Here is a 14242-nt window from a genome sequence, read left to right as displayed (position 1 = left end):
TTATTATTAGGAACTTTAAACTCCTATATGTCTGATACATGCAGGAGTTTCAACTTTATAAAACAAGTACCTGGTCTCTAAATAAGGAAAGTCCAAGATCATAGACAGTTTCCACTTTACTTTGTTCTACATAAGCTCTATCCTAAATTAATTACAATTTTATGATAATTATTCAACATAACTTAATACATTAAAATAACTCAACAAAACTCAACAAAATATCAACCAATAACATTTGAAAAAAAAAACCACTAAAAAAACAATTTTTATTCTGGTTTAAATATCATAGCTTGAGAGTTTTGTGGTTGGTTTCTAAGTTGTATTTAGATTTACTACATTTAAGTCATAAGTTATATTAAAACCTTAAAATATATGGAAACCTTCAAGATTCATTTTTCGAAGTTAAAACAATTGTTGTTCAATCCATTTGTTTAAAAATGAGTTAAACACAATAATGTGATTATAAGTGATTCAGTTAGTAAAATTGTTGTGTTTTAATTGCATGCTTTTTTTCTAATGAACTTCCTTGTAAAATGCTGAAAATTTTGGTATTGCAAGTATTATTTTTTATTTAATCATAATGATCATTTAAATTTGTCTAATATGAAATATTATTATAATTAAATAAAATACAAATTAAAGCAGCAGCTTTAACTTGCATTTCATTTAATTATATTTAGTTAAATATTATATATTTTTTATAAGGGATTCTGAGGTCAGAATTATTTATCAGAAATGTAACAAGGCCACCACTGACTTTTGAGCACAATTTGCATTTATAGTAATCAAAGAACTACTTTTAAAGAGGGTTTTGATGTATTTTTAATGGTTTTTACTTGTCTTATTTGAGTTGATTTAAAGTAGTAAAAAGTGTAAGCACAGTTGTTACAGTGAAGCACTAAAGACAAATAATATCAATAGCATAAAAAGTAGTGCTGGTATGCCTAGCTCAAAAAAAAAAAGTAACTCCAACAGACCTGTGACAAGAAAATTAACTAATTTCTGGCTATTTCTTGGTCATCCTTCAATATCTGCCAATGTAGCCAAACTAGCAGATTGAAGGTAAATTACAAAATCTCTATTTCTAAGGAATGATACCTAATCCATTTTTTATATTGGCACACCTGATGCTATTATGAAATAAATAAATTGAGATTTAAGATTTAAAAAAATGCATTGATGGGAAAGAAGGTTTTTGAAACCAAAACTAAGATGAATCTTGCACGATTAGTACATAAAGCTTATCTCCCCAATATGATGTGCTGCACTAAGAGAGTAAGACATGCAGGGAGACACTTATGAAAAGCTTGCAACTCTTCTTTAAGGGGCTCTGGAATACAAGGAGGGAAATTATTAGGTGTTTTTATCTAGTTAACTCACAAGGAGAAACATAGGCTGATGCAACCCTTGGTCTGGTAGAGAATTGAAATCTGTCAGACAGTGCTCTTGCTCTAGTGATTGACACAATGCCCAGCAATAGTGTTATGCACAAAGGAGCTGCTAAATTATGGAATTACATTTAAATAGAAAACTGTTGTACCTAGCTTGTTGTCACTTCATCTTAGAACTTGTTGTTGGTCATGTCTGGAAATTTTTATTTGGTACCATTTTAGACCTTACAAACAAACTGTTTGCACACTTTAAATGTGTATGGCCAAAGTTGGGTAAAGGCCAGCCTATGTGGACACTGGGAACTAAAAATGAATGATTGCTGAGTATAAAACAAAAAGTTGCCACAGAACTTACAAACATGTTATCTTGCAATGATTTAACTATCTTTTCAATAAATTATTATTGATCTGTTGAAAATACAATCATAATTTTTCTCCACATCCACTACCTTAAACCAGTGGCAATTGATTAAGCACATAAGATTGCCAACAATGACTGGAAAAATGTATATAGTTTCCAAACAGATGCATTATGATGATGACATGGTTGCATTTGCCTTGTCTAGTAAACATTCTTTGATGACACAAAAGTTAAAGAAAGAAATGGTAGATTAATTACTTTTGACTCCAATACCAGAAAAGTTCTACCTCGGTAAGCCATTCTTCAGAAAAATTATTAAGATAAAACTTTGACAAGCTTGATTGGGTTGAAATCATATTGATTGTTCCACATTTTAAAAGTGAGCAGACTGGTTTTCCAAACTGGTTGGAATTCAGACAATTCTTTTGAAATTCCAGAACAATTTATTTGTATAGAGCACAGTGTCAAGTTAATCTTGGATTTTTTAACAATCATCATAATTGATATTGAGCAAATGGCATAGTTGTTGCAGGGTGCCAACCACATAGAGTGTTATACTCCAGTCCTCAGAATCACTTGTTAAAAATTGTTTTTTAGAGTATTATCATGAAAAAAATTCACTTTAAAAAGTTCCAAGACTTCATATGACTTGGACTTAGTAATGAAAAAATCCTAATGATGATTTTGGTATAAACAACTTGATCAAATTAATTGCTACAAAAAGATGATTTATTTACAGTAAAATTTGTTTAAATAATAAAAATGTTGTTTATCAAGTTGTAAACATTTGTTTTTGACACTTCCATAACCTTTTAAATAGGTCAGAAAGAGATCTGTTTTTAGATTAGAAAACAAAAAAATGTTTTTAGGTAAGAAAGTTTTTGCTTCATAACTTTTATGTAATTTAATCATAAAATCATATTGATAACTCTTATTTTACACGGACCAATTAATTAGCGATGAAATTTTCAGCTGATACCCAGTAAAGAATATTACAATGGCTAACTTACCATATACATAAGAATATCCCTTATCATTACCATAGCTATCTGATGATCATTCCATGCAATGTTTAGTGTATCAAGAAAATTGTTTGTCATACTAGCAATAACATCTTTGCGCACCTGATAAAATAGCAATAAAAGAATTTAAACATTACATAATATCTGTTTTGGCACTCACTCATCACTTGGCACTCATCACTTGGCACTCATCACTTTACAACAAAATGTAAACAAATTTCAAAAACCTTTCCAACAAGATGATCAGTAACAACTTTACGAACACCATTATACAATCGTTCACCATGTTTATGTAGCACCATAGTATAAGCATTCCTATGAAATAATGCAAAAGCTTAAGTTTTTCAACTGTTAAATAAAGCTTAAGTTTTTCAACTGTTGTCAAAAAGTTATTAAATTTACTTTCTTAAAAATTGAATGTTAAGGAAAATGTTTTATAAAAACCTGTATAATTCTTCAAAACTTAAACCACTATTGTTTTTCCTTTGGATTTCTTGAATAGCATTTTCCAACAGCGTCCATATTTCTGCCACATATCTTTCATCCATTGTCATCTTTTCCAAAAATTTTAAATTGTAAAAGTCAATTTAAAAAAAATTTTTTTTTTTAAATTTAAATAAAATTAAATATCCATTAAACATTAAAAAAAAAAAAAATCATTGGAAATTATTATTCGTATAAAAAAAGGTTGTCCATCATTTGGAGTAATAATATTGTAATAATATTGATTGACTAGATCTTATCCTTTTCACATGATAAAGAGGAATATTATAGTTTAATAGGCATTTCAGTACTAACACAGGATGAATCTGTTTTTTGAACCCAAAAACAATATTCATTTTTTCTTGGTTTGTTCTTACTTTAAACAGAAAAAATATGCTTGCTAAGGATTAAAAAAACATATTTTTTGGTTCATTGTGACAGTTAGAGAACATCTTTAACAATAATATTACACATGATATTAGATACAGAACAATGCCCCTTAAAATTAGAGATAAGTCTAAGCTAATAAAATTTGTTGTTTTCTAAAACACTTGAAACTGTTACTCTTAAAGTACAACCTCTTAAGGTTCTTAAGGTACATTAGGATTTGAAAGCTCATTGAAATGTTTATCATACTGCTCTGCATTAATATACTTTGAATAGCCTAGATTTTTTTAACCCTAAAACAATAATGAAAGATGAAGATCAGTAAAAAGAGTACCAAATATTACTCTTAAACTGTAAGAATAGCGTTTTTGAAACTTTGTACCTAAAATTGCTAAAGCCAGTTTAAAATCTGGCTTTAGCAATGGCAAGTTTATTACTGAAAGAATTCAGTAAAAAAAATATATTGTCACATTGAACAAACTACCAAAATCACTTTTGATATAAATGCAATGAATTTAAGCTGATAGATAATAGAAAACCTATTAATGACTTTATTAAAAAAATTTACTATGCATACCTAAAACTTGGTGATTAGGACAAATCTTAGACATATCACATGATTTAGCTTGACAATTTGCACCAATCAAAACTTGGTATAAAAAATCCATGTAATGTAAAGAGAGTCTTGCATGGAGTAATTTTGTAATTTGCTGTTATTTCTTAACTGTCAATTTAAAAGATGTAAATCAGTTGAAATCTATTAATTAAGTTATTAGACTTGAACCTCATTATGATGAAAATTTGCTGGCTGTTTTGAAAAACATTCCTAATTTGTCTAAGTGATTTAGAATTACTATGGATATAACTCTCTAGAAACAAAGACTCAAGTAAATTATAACGAAGATTTTTCTATTTCAAACAAACCAATAAGACACAACACTAAAAGAAAGCTAATGCTACGATTATAATTTACAAATGAAATAATATTCCAGGCATTCAATTGCTGTTGGATACACAGCACCATTAGAAGAAAAAGGATAGGATTTAAAGGTAAATTTAATGAACCATTAATAACACTCCTTCCTTCTATCTTCAAACCATTTCTTTCTTAGAATATTGAAAAAGATATCTCTCCCTCTTTATACTAAACTGAGGTTGATGAAACAGTTTGTTAAAGTATTAGTGAATAGGATGATGCTATAAGTGGATCTTTTCCAAGCCTAAGTTTGAAAAGGAAAAAGTCTATGATGTTCATTAAACCAGAAATTTTAAAAGTAAATTTCAAATTTCATGAATAACCACAAATCAGTTGTAAAATTTTCTAGGAAATAATACAGCTGACAATTTCAAACTAACTGATAGTAACATGTCGGAAAAATTCCAAAAACTTGGTGCAAGAATAAGCATCAAACTTCATTTTTTTTCCTCATCATAGGCAGTTTTCTAAAACTTTTATGTCACTTTAGTAATGAGTAGGAGAGTGACTTCACTAGGATATTAAGGTAATGAAATAAAGTAAATGGAATGTTAAAGTAATCGATAACTATTACTGGAACTTAAAGTGTAATAGTTTAGACAACTTGTATTTGAGTTCTCAGAAAACCCATATTCTGAGAACTCAAATTCAAATTGTCTGATGTAAATTGAAACAGAAAAACTAGAGCTAATAGTGAATACTGGATGCAATTTTAGTGTTCCAGAATTATTCATCTTTTTGGATTATCTTTTGCAACACTTCAAAATATATATATTTTTTTGGTCTTTATAACTTAAAGATTAAAGAATGAAGCTTTGTTAGAGTTACTTTAGAAAGAAATAAAAAAGAAAAAAATGGAAGAGAAAAAATCTTGTTTAAAATGTGTATATTTTCTAAAAAAATTAAGTAAAAGATATGCAGAGATATCAATGATATGTCTATGCATTGTAAATTTAGAAAAAACTGATTTCATAACTTTGTATACGAACATAAATAAGATTTACTTTAAAAAACCTAAACAAAAAAGCATTACAGATATTAATTGTATATAACTTCATTTAGTTAACAAAATAGATATAAAATACATAATACTTATAATATATAAACAAAGTTTAAACCAAAAAACATACAGGAAAAGCACGAATTCGCATTTTGCTTCCTCCTTCACGCTTCTTCATATTGAGATATACAATACATCAACTTTAGAGAGATCTATTGCCTTAAAAAAAATATACACAGCTCTTTTATATTTTTTGTATAAATACAATTACATATACACATTTATTCACTCATTCATATTTCTACTACTTTTTGTAAGTCATTCTTTAAGCATCCCTATTTATATTTTACAGTGACTATAAACAAACTTGGTAAAATTTCATTTTTTAAATTACAAATTAATCACAATCTAAATAAAAGTTTAAGGTAGGTGCAAGAAAGATATATTAACAGAACTTGATATAATCAAACAGAACTTGCGCTAAAAGTATAAAATTATATAAAAGTATATAAAAATCATTTTGAATAGAACTTTGACCTTTTCATTTTGTAAAAGTTTTTAAATTTTTTATAAGCAAAACACAGTCAATTTAAAAGTCTTAATGATTGATTTTAAACCTTAGCTAAAAGTGGTTATATATTGCACATATTGCATATACTGGTGTATAAATAAACCTATTTTTAACTGAAAACTTTTGCTAAATGTTTTATAACCAATGTATAAGTTAAGTTACAATGTATAAGTTACAGTACAGTTCCACAGTTTAATATTTTTGTTTTCTTAAGAAATATTTTTGAGCTTTTCTAAAGAGCGTTAAGTCTCAACTTATATATTGTATGTATATATGTATTTACATGTGTGTATATATATATATATATATATATATATATATATATATATATATATATACATACATACATACATACATACATACATACATACATACATACATACATACATACATACATACATACATACATACATACATACATACATACATACATACATATATATAACCTCCTGTTTATACAGAATTTATTTATTTGAATACACACACAATTAGATTTCTTGCTTGGTTAAACAAGCTAATCTATACATCCACATGTATATGTATACCTTTATCAAGTGGCCCATTCCATTTCAGTTAGCTGCTGTATTAATGAATTTTTTCAAGGGGAGTGGTGATATATTCAAACTGAATACCAAAATACAAGTACCATATAAGTGCCACTGGTATTCTTATAACTTGTTTGAATATAAAAACTAGTGCTGGTTCTAAATAAATCTATACAAGTAGATATAAGTGTATCACTGCTGTTCTGCAGTGTTCTTATTTAGTTCCTCGTATATAGTTATTTTAAAATACTCTTTGATTTTACAGAGATTTTAAGATTATTAAAGCTTGCCTATTTCAATCCAAGTGTATACATAAATATAAACCAAAGCATAACGTTAAAAACTACCTAACTCAGTCACAATTATACTTAGTGCTTACCATTTTTACACTTATTTAAAAATGTTAAACACTAAAAGGTTATAAAGCGGAGTATCGCTTTTATTTTTTTGCATCCCTTAAGGTCTGAAGGTTTTTTAAAAATATTCCGAAGGCAAGCAATTTTCTTTTAAAATCAATTATATATTTTTAAATTACTCGCTTCGATTTTATTACAATTCGTTATCTAAGATCTTCATCCAACTTCATCCAACTCCGTGTCCTGTTTTACCTCATCATCACTGCTTCAAATTAGTTATTAATTGTTTAATTCACTTTATAGAAAACTTTCTTTTTATTTAATCAAATATCTGATAAAATATTTATTTTCTAGGTCGGAAGTCACTCGTTCCGTTTTTTTGGGTAAATATGTTACCGGAAATAATTTCTTGAAGGATTGTTGGTTTTAATAGAGTATACTTAATAGAACTACTGGAAAAAGATTTTGAAAGATATTTTTGACAATTCAAATTAACAATATATACGCGCTGTCAAATTAATTAGTAATCAAAGCTTTATACATAAATCCTCATTAATGGTCTCCTTTAAGGTGGTCCACCCCAATTCAAATGAATTTCTTTAATATTGACTTTATATTTTTCAATTTAGTCTATTTATGTTGTTTTTTACTAAAAAAGAGTATTAAAAAAAAAATCTTACAATTTGCCTCATTTATTCAACATTTTCCCTGTTTTGGTGTGTTTTTTTAAAAAAAGAATTCTCAGGAAGTAAATGACCCTTTTTAATGCCCTTTGGTATTTCAGCTACTAACATGTTTACTCAGGTACCCTAGCAGTTTTATCTATTTAACTGGAATATTTCAAAAGTTATAGGCATTGCCATAATGGTTCCTTGTTTTATCGTAAAGGTCTCACTGTTTGATGTCAAAAACACAAACTTAAAAAAAAGCAAAAATAAATATTCTGCTACCAGTCCTCTTCCAATATATTTTAAACAAACTGGGAAAATTTCAAAGAAAAAGAATAAGCCAATCAGAAGATATCTTTTTTTAACTTTATTTGATTCGCTAAAAAGCTAATGTGGAGAAAATCACAAAACAAAAATAAAATCTTATTTAAAAAGCTCCAGATTCATAAAATGATACAGGTTCTTCTTCTGCTTCTTTATCTAAGAACCCTTTTTTAATTCCTCTTAATTTTTGCCTTCTAACTTTGCATTTATTGGTGGATTTATAATTTCCTTTTGATATACGTAATGCATCATGTAATTTAGAAGCATCAATCATAAACCTCCCAGTGTTAACACCTAAAATTTTAAACACTTCTAAAACTCCTTGAAAACCATCATTAAACGAAATAATAGCTGAATTTAAAGATAGTTCTAAAGACCTTTTACTAACATATATATCTTTTGGGCATCTTTTCCATATAACACTATTCAAGCTTTCATTATTATTCTGTGTTTGACCATGAAGACACTTTTTTAGTAAATCTTGATTAGATAGATCTTTAAATATAGGAATTAAAACTTTGTGAATAGCTAATGGAAGGCTCAATTTCTTTTGATATTTAGATAAGTTAGTTAGTTTATCAGACTGCCACAAGCACCAGCTTGTTTTTGTCCTTGGGCAAAATTGATGGCGGACGTTTTCATCCTCAATGTCAGAGTTATGAAAAAGCACAGCCCATACGGATTTCTGCATATTGTAGAGATTGTCAACATTTTGTCGTATGGCCATGCCATAATAGTTTTGAAACAAATTTATTGCTTTGTATGTGAGGTTACCTTTGCCACTTAGACTAATTTGACCAAGTTTAATATCAATAAGTTTTTTCCCTTTTTGACTTTGGCGCAAGTTACGAAGACGAGTTCCCATTCGTTTTTGAACGTGACCAACACATTCTAGTTTCTCAATACTTATATTGCCATAGGGTTTTGAGGAAACAACATCAGTAAATGAAGAGGTATCACCATCCCCAATATATGAAGTGTACCTTAAATTATTCTTCATTATCGATCAAGAAAATAATATCACCACCCCACATGATTCCATTGCTCCAGATGATTTTTCATGATTAGCATAACATACATGATTTAAACTCCAATGAAGATATCCAGGATTAAGGGTTTTTGTTTTCCAGTACAAACAACCTCTGCATTTTTTTTGAAAGAACAATGGCATCTAAGCACTTTCCATTCTCTTTTAAAATTATGGTTACAATACCATTTAGTGATTGATGTCCACGCTTTTGCCAGGTACCATCAACAGATACCTGACAATTTATAGGTTCATTATGATCAACACAAAGATTCATTCTGGTCTGGAATGCAGCTCTAGTAGTACTTTGAATAGCAACAGTCTCATATACTTTGTATAATTTGTTAGTCAAATAGTTAAAGTTTTTTGGCGTCATAGGAGGTAGCATATTCATCAATGCTGCAAAAGTACGCAAAGATTCATAACCTTTGCCAAGTTCTCTAAAAGCTACAATGGCATTAAAATTTACAGCTGCAACAGGTTTTCCTGGAGAGGTTAAGATTTTTTTATAACTTTGAAGAGATGTATCATATTTTGATATATATTCACATGTATCACATGATAACTGTAACTCGTATGAGAACCCATTTTTGTTTTGTAAATTGTTTTTTAGTAACAGCTTTCCATCATTTGAACAACACTCTTTACATATACAATTATTAAACATTGTTTTTAAAACTTTAAAGCTTATTATAATATTGTAATTATCCTCATCAAGCTCATTTTCTACATCGTTAAAGTCAACATTTTGTTGCAACTTTTTTTCACTTGCACTTCCTTTTTTGTTTTCAAAACTATGTATGCTTTGATTCCTAACATGTTGGTTACCTCGAAATACTCTTTTTTTAACATATTTAGTAGATCTTGGCATTTTTGTGAAGAACTTACAATTTTTACTTCTATTTAAAATTAAACTTTAAATGTCTGTACTGCTGTTGTCACTTTATATATCACTTTACAGTAAATGCACATCGCGATAGGCTTTTAAAATATAGCCAAAGTTATCAAAAACTCATGTAAGACTAAACAGTTTTATTTTTGTTATGTATTTATTGATTCTTGAGATGCTAATTTTATAATACTCTTTGAAAAATGGTTGCTATGGGCGTTGTTAGGTAAATAAAATATATCTATCCTATTAAGGAGATCAATTAGACCTACTAATATACTAATTCAACTAAAAAAAGTGCTCTAATTATGTTCTACAATAACTGAAATTAAAAAAAATCACTTAAAAAAAAAAACTCAAAAAAATGTAAAAAGTACGTTTTTAATTGGGGTGGACCACCTTAAGTAAAAAGTTCCTTTTCTCAAATTCAGTTCATTTTGTTCCTAATCACTGTAGGATATTCATTTACATACTTGAACTGTATCTCTGTAAGAGATTTTTTTTACATACTTGAACTGTATCATCCCGCGTTCATGTAAAAATCATCTTTTATGCTAGATTTGTGTCTCTTTCATAATTTCATCACAATTAAGGAGCATTAATTCTAATGGTTTATTTGAATAGCAGAAAAGCATTTATGTCTTTTATTGTTTCGATAATTTATAGAGGACATACTCATGGTGATTACTCATAATGTCAAGTTTATGATATGCATCGAGTATATTGGTGTTCAGAGTATACTTAATGTGCATCATAGACTTGGTTATTATAACTAATTAAAAATCTATCTCTTGTATTCCTAGATAGAAATGCTGGAAGTGAATTTGGTAAGAAGACATCACAAGACTTTTTCACAAGATATCTGCGCTAAGGGTCTGCGTATCGTTATTATTTTGAAACGATAATGATATGAAACGATAACGATATTAAACGATATGAGTTTGCAGATTTTAGCTTTTCTCCATAACTTTTGTGTCCTATGTTTTTTTTATAGTTCATCCAAGTTTTTTTAAATTTGTGATGAACAGATTCACCACATTGTTTTGTTACCTAAGCTAATATTATTGTGTTATACAAAGGGGAGAATGTGACACACTAAAATATGTATTTTCCATGAAACTGTCAAGTCATAGCCAAATACATCTTTTGTATATAGTTGAAGACTAGAAAATGAACTTTTGAAATCTTCAATTTGAACAGAAATATCTGTACTCATTTCCAAAACAAACACAGCTGATTTCACTTATGAAAACTTACGCAAACAATTAATTATTGGTAAAATATTGATTGTTGCAATTAGGGTAACATCCCTCTTCAAAATATCTAACAGGGACATAAATCTATTAGCATTTTTCCATCTAAACCTACACCATGATACCCTCTCATTAACATGTAATGTGTTTTCAACCGGTTTTGAAAAGCTGGCCAAACATTTAAAAGCAAAGTACAGAGGTTATCCACAACTCCCATTATAATGTGATCTCATCATAAAGTACTGTGATAACATAGTTAAGAGAGATTTTTAAAGAAATATGTTCTTACATTATTAACTTTGTTGTTATTTACAAAATAAAATAAATAGAAACATTTTTAAGCGATACTACTTGTATCGTAAAAAAAAAATAAATTTTTAAATAAGATTACTTTTTATTTTGTCTATTCTCATTATTAGCTAAACTTTTAAGCTGAATGTGTTACAAGATTTTTTTCAATTTTTGTTATCAATTTTTGGTAAGAAAATTTTTTTATTTTTTTTTCTCATTTTTTCAAATTAATTATTTTATTTTAGTATTTTTATAAGAATCGTTATTTAAAATGGCAAAAAGAGGGCAGATAAATTTAGAAATAAGTATAGAAATTTGGACCCTTCATAATTTAGGCTTTTGGTGGTGACCAAGTGGGATCAATTGCCAAAATTGATGGGAATATGACAAAAGAAGTCTATTAAAAGATTTTGAAAGAACATCTTTTAGTCTGTGGAACCGAATTAGTTGGCGAACGATTCGTGTTCCAACAAGATAACGATCCTAAACGCACTGCTAAAGAGGTTAAGCAATGTTTAAATGAAAAACAAGAGGAAGGATTGTTGAAGGTCATGACTTGGCCACCGCAGAGTCCTGATTGTAACCTAATTGAGTTATTGTGGGATCATTTAAATCGAGAAGTCCGAAAAACTCCACCAAGGGGTAAAAATGATCTTTGGGAGGCAATCCAAAACATACGGAAAAATATTGATGAGGAATATTTTAAAAAATTGATTGAACGCATGCCACGTATCTGCCAAGCGATAGTCAAAGCTAAAGGTGGCCATTTTGACGAAAAGATGATTTAAATAAAAACATTTTATTTTAGTTATAATTTTTGATACTATTATTATTATTATTATTTTTTTCATTAAAACTAATAAAAGAACACAAAATTATCAATTTGTTTATATAAATACATACATATATATATATATATATATATATATATATATATATATATATATATATATATATATATATATATATATACATGGGCGCCGGCAGGATTTTTTACAAGGGGGGGGGGCAAAATAAAATTCAACAGTGATATTTTAAAAACTACATAAATGCATCAATTAATCAAGTCATTTTATTAGACCAGTGACAACAGAAAATTAAAGAAAATGTAAAAATAAAAAAACAAGAATTAAATCATTGTTATTCAGTAAATTGTAGTCGTCTGCCTTCACTACCAAACTTATTTACAATTTGTTCCATAAATTCAGATTTTCTGGAGCGTATTTTTTCACGATGCACGCTCAGCATGCAAAGCCCAGACAAACGCTCATAATGCTAATGCTAAGTTATACCTAATAATGCTAAATTATATAATAATATAATGATTAGTTAAAAAACATTAAATGATTTATTAAATACAAATTAGACATATTCTAAAAAACAAAACAAAAATTAAAATACAGCAGGTTAATGCAAGTTAATCAAATTAAATATATATATAATCATAGCAGCCGAGAGAAATTTTGGGCCCCGGGGAAGTTTTCTTAAGGGGCCCTCATTATGATCAATTATATACCCAGGACCAAAAGAAGCGTGCTCTGGTCATTGAAAATTAAAAACAAAAGTTAATTAAATCTTTTAAAAGTCAAAACTATTTAAATTTTTTAAAAATTACTTTAAAAAATAATTTGTTCACACACGGGGCCCCAAGAATCTTCCCCGTCCACCCCCCACCCCCACCCCCTCTCAGCGGCCATGTATATAATTATAATAATCAACATTTAGCTAGCAAAAAACACAAGGTAATAGTATTATTAAAATGAATATAACACAATAAATTGGAAAAAAAATAAATAGAAATACAATACAAACAAAAAACATTTTACAAACAAAAAAACAACAGCATAAAAAGGTAAATGAAACTGACACATTAAAAAATAATTTAAAAAATTTGATCACTGCATCCAATTCTTTCTTCGTTAGTTCGAAGTTTATTTGTTTGCGTAAGAACTTTGTTATTGTAATTCGATTTCTTTTTTTATTTATTTATTATTATTTATATTTTATTTATTTATTATTATTTCCTTTATTTTCCTTTTTTTTCTTCCTCTCTTCTTTTTGTTTTCTATACTTCTCCTTTATCTATTGTTTTTTTCTGTTTATTCCTTTTTTATTTTTTTTTCATACTTTTTTTTAAACTTTCATTCAAACATCTTTTTTTTTAAATATAAAATATGCCTTTATAAAAAAGCTTCCGCCATCATGGAAGTTATTGCATTTGATAGTAATATTTCATTTAAACTGTAGTCATTTACATTACGGTGAGTAAACTATAAATGAGTTAAATTGATGAGATATCGAAATAAAATCTTTTAACAGTTAAAAGAAATTTTGTGAATATTAAAATTTGTTATTTTGCTTTTCCAGGGGGGGGGGGGCAACTGCCCCCACTTGCCCCTGCCTGCCGGCGCCCATGTATATATATATATATATATATATATATATATATATATATATATATATATATATATATATATATATATGACATAGATGTAAAAATTTTTATCTGGAATTCGATTTATTTCAAATGACTGATAACTTTATTCGCTAAAAACCGAAAAATCAAAAGCAGATGCTTAGAGTTTTTTTTGTAATAATTTGTTTAATTCTATTCATCTAACTGCTGTAATCTTACTAACTATATATAATCTATATTAATTTGATCTTCTTACTAGCCATAATAGCATTTCATTCAATT

General features: G+C 27.9%; 2 protein-coding genes across 2 annotated transcripts in view; both read right to left on the bottom strand.

Moving 5' to 3' along the window:
• LOC145190850 (cullin-3-like) overlaps nucleotides 1–7511 on the bottom strand; it is a 32359-nt gene extending 24848 nt beyond the window's left edge. Inside the window, exons 1-6 of the mRNA XM_090066179.1 lie at nucleotides 6737–7511; nucleotides 5751–5839; nucleotides 3219–3328; nucleotides 3002–3089; nucleotides 2763–2876; nucleotides 71–142 (exon numbers count right to left, since the gene is read on the bottom strand). Coding sequence (XP_089922305.1) covers nucleotides 71–142; nucleotides 2763–2876; nucleotides 3002–3089; nucleotides 3219–3328; nucleotides 5751–5798 — 432 coding nt within the window. The 5' untranslated portion in view covers nucleotides 5799–5839; nucleotides 6737–7511. The remainder of the gene's footprint in view (nucleotides 1–70; nucleotides 143–2762; nucleotides 2877–3001; nucleotides 3090–3218; nucleotides 3329–5750; nucleotides 5840–6736) is intronic.
• Nucleotides 7512–8109: 598 nt separating this feature from the next.
• Nucleotides 8110–9090, bottom strand: LOC149881837 (uncharacterized). The gene has a single exon (XM_090066108.1). The coding sequence runs from the start codon at nucleotides 9082–9084 to the stop codon at nucleotides 8188–8190; it is 897 nt and encodes a 298-aa protein (XP_089922234.1). The 5' UTR covers nucleotides 9085–9090; the 3' UTR covers nucleotides 8110–8187.
• Between the last annotated feature and the right edge of the window lie 5152 nt (nucleotides 9091–14242).

This window comes from Hydra viridissima, unplaced genomic scaffold (assembly GCF_058129835.1).
Source record: "Hydra viridissima isolate aposymbiotic clone 2 unplaced genomic scaffold, HvirCarnegie_v1 scaffold_11, whole genome shotgun sequence".
NCBI lineage: Eukaryota > Metazoa > Cnidaria > Hydrozoa > Anthoathecata > Hydridae > Hydra > Hydra viridissima.
The sequence above is the reverse complement of the archived record's forward strand: the minus strand, read 5'-3'. Positions and strand labels throughout refer to the sequence as shown.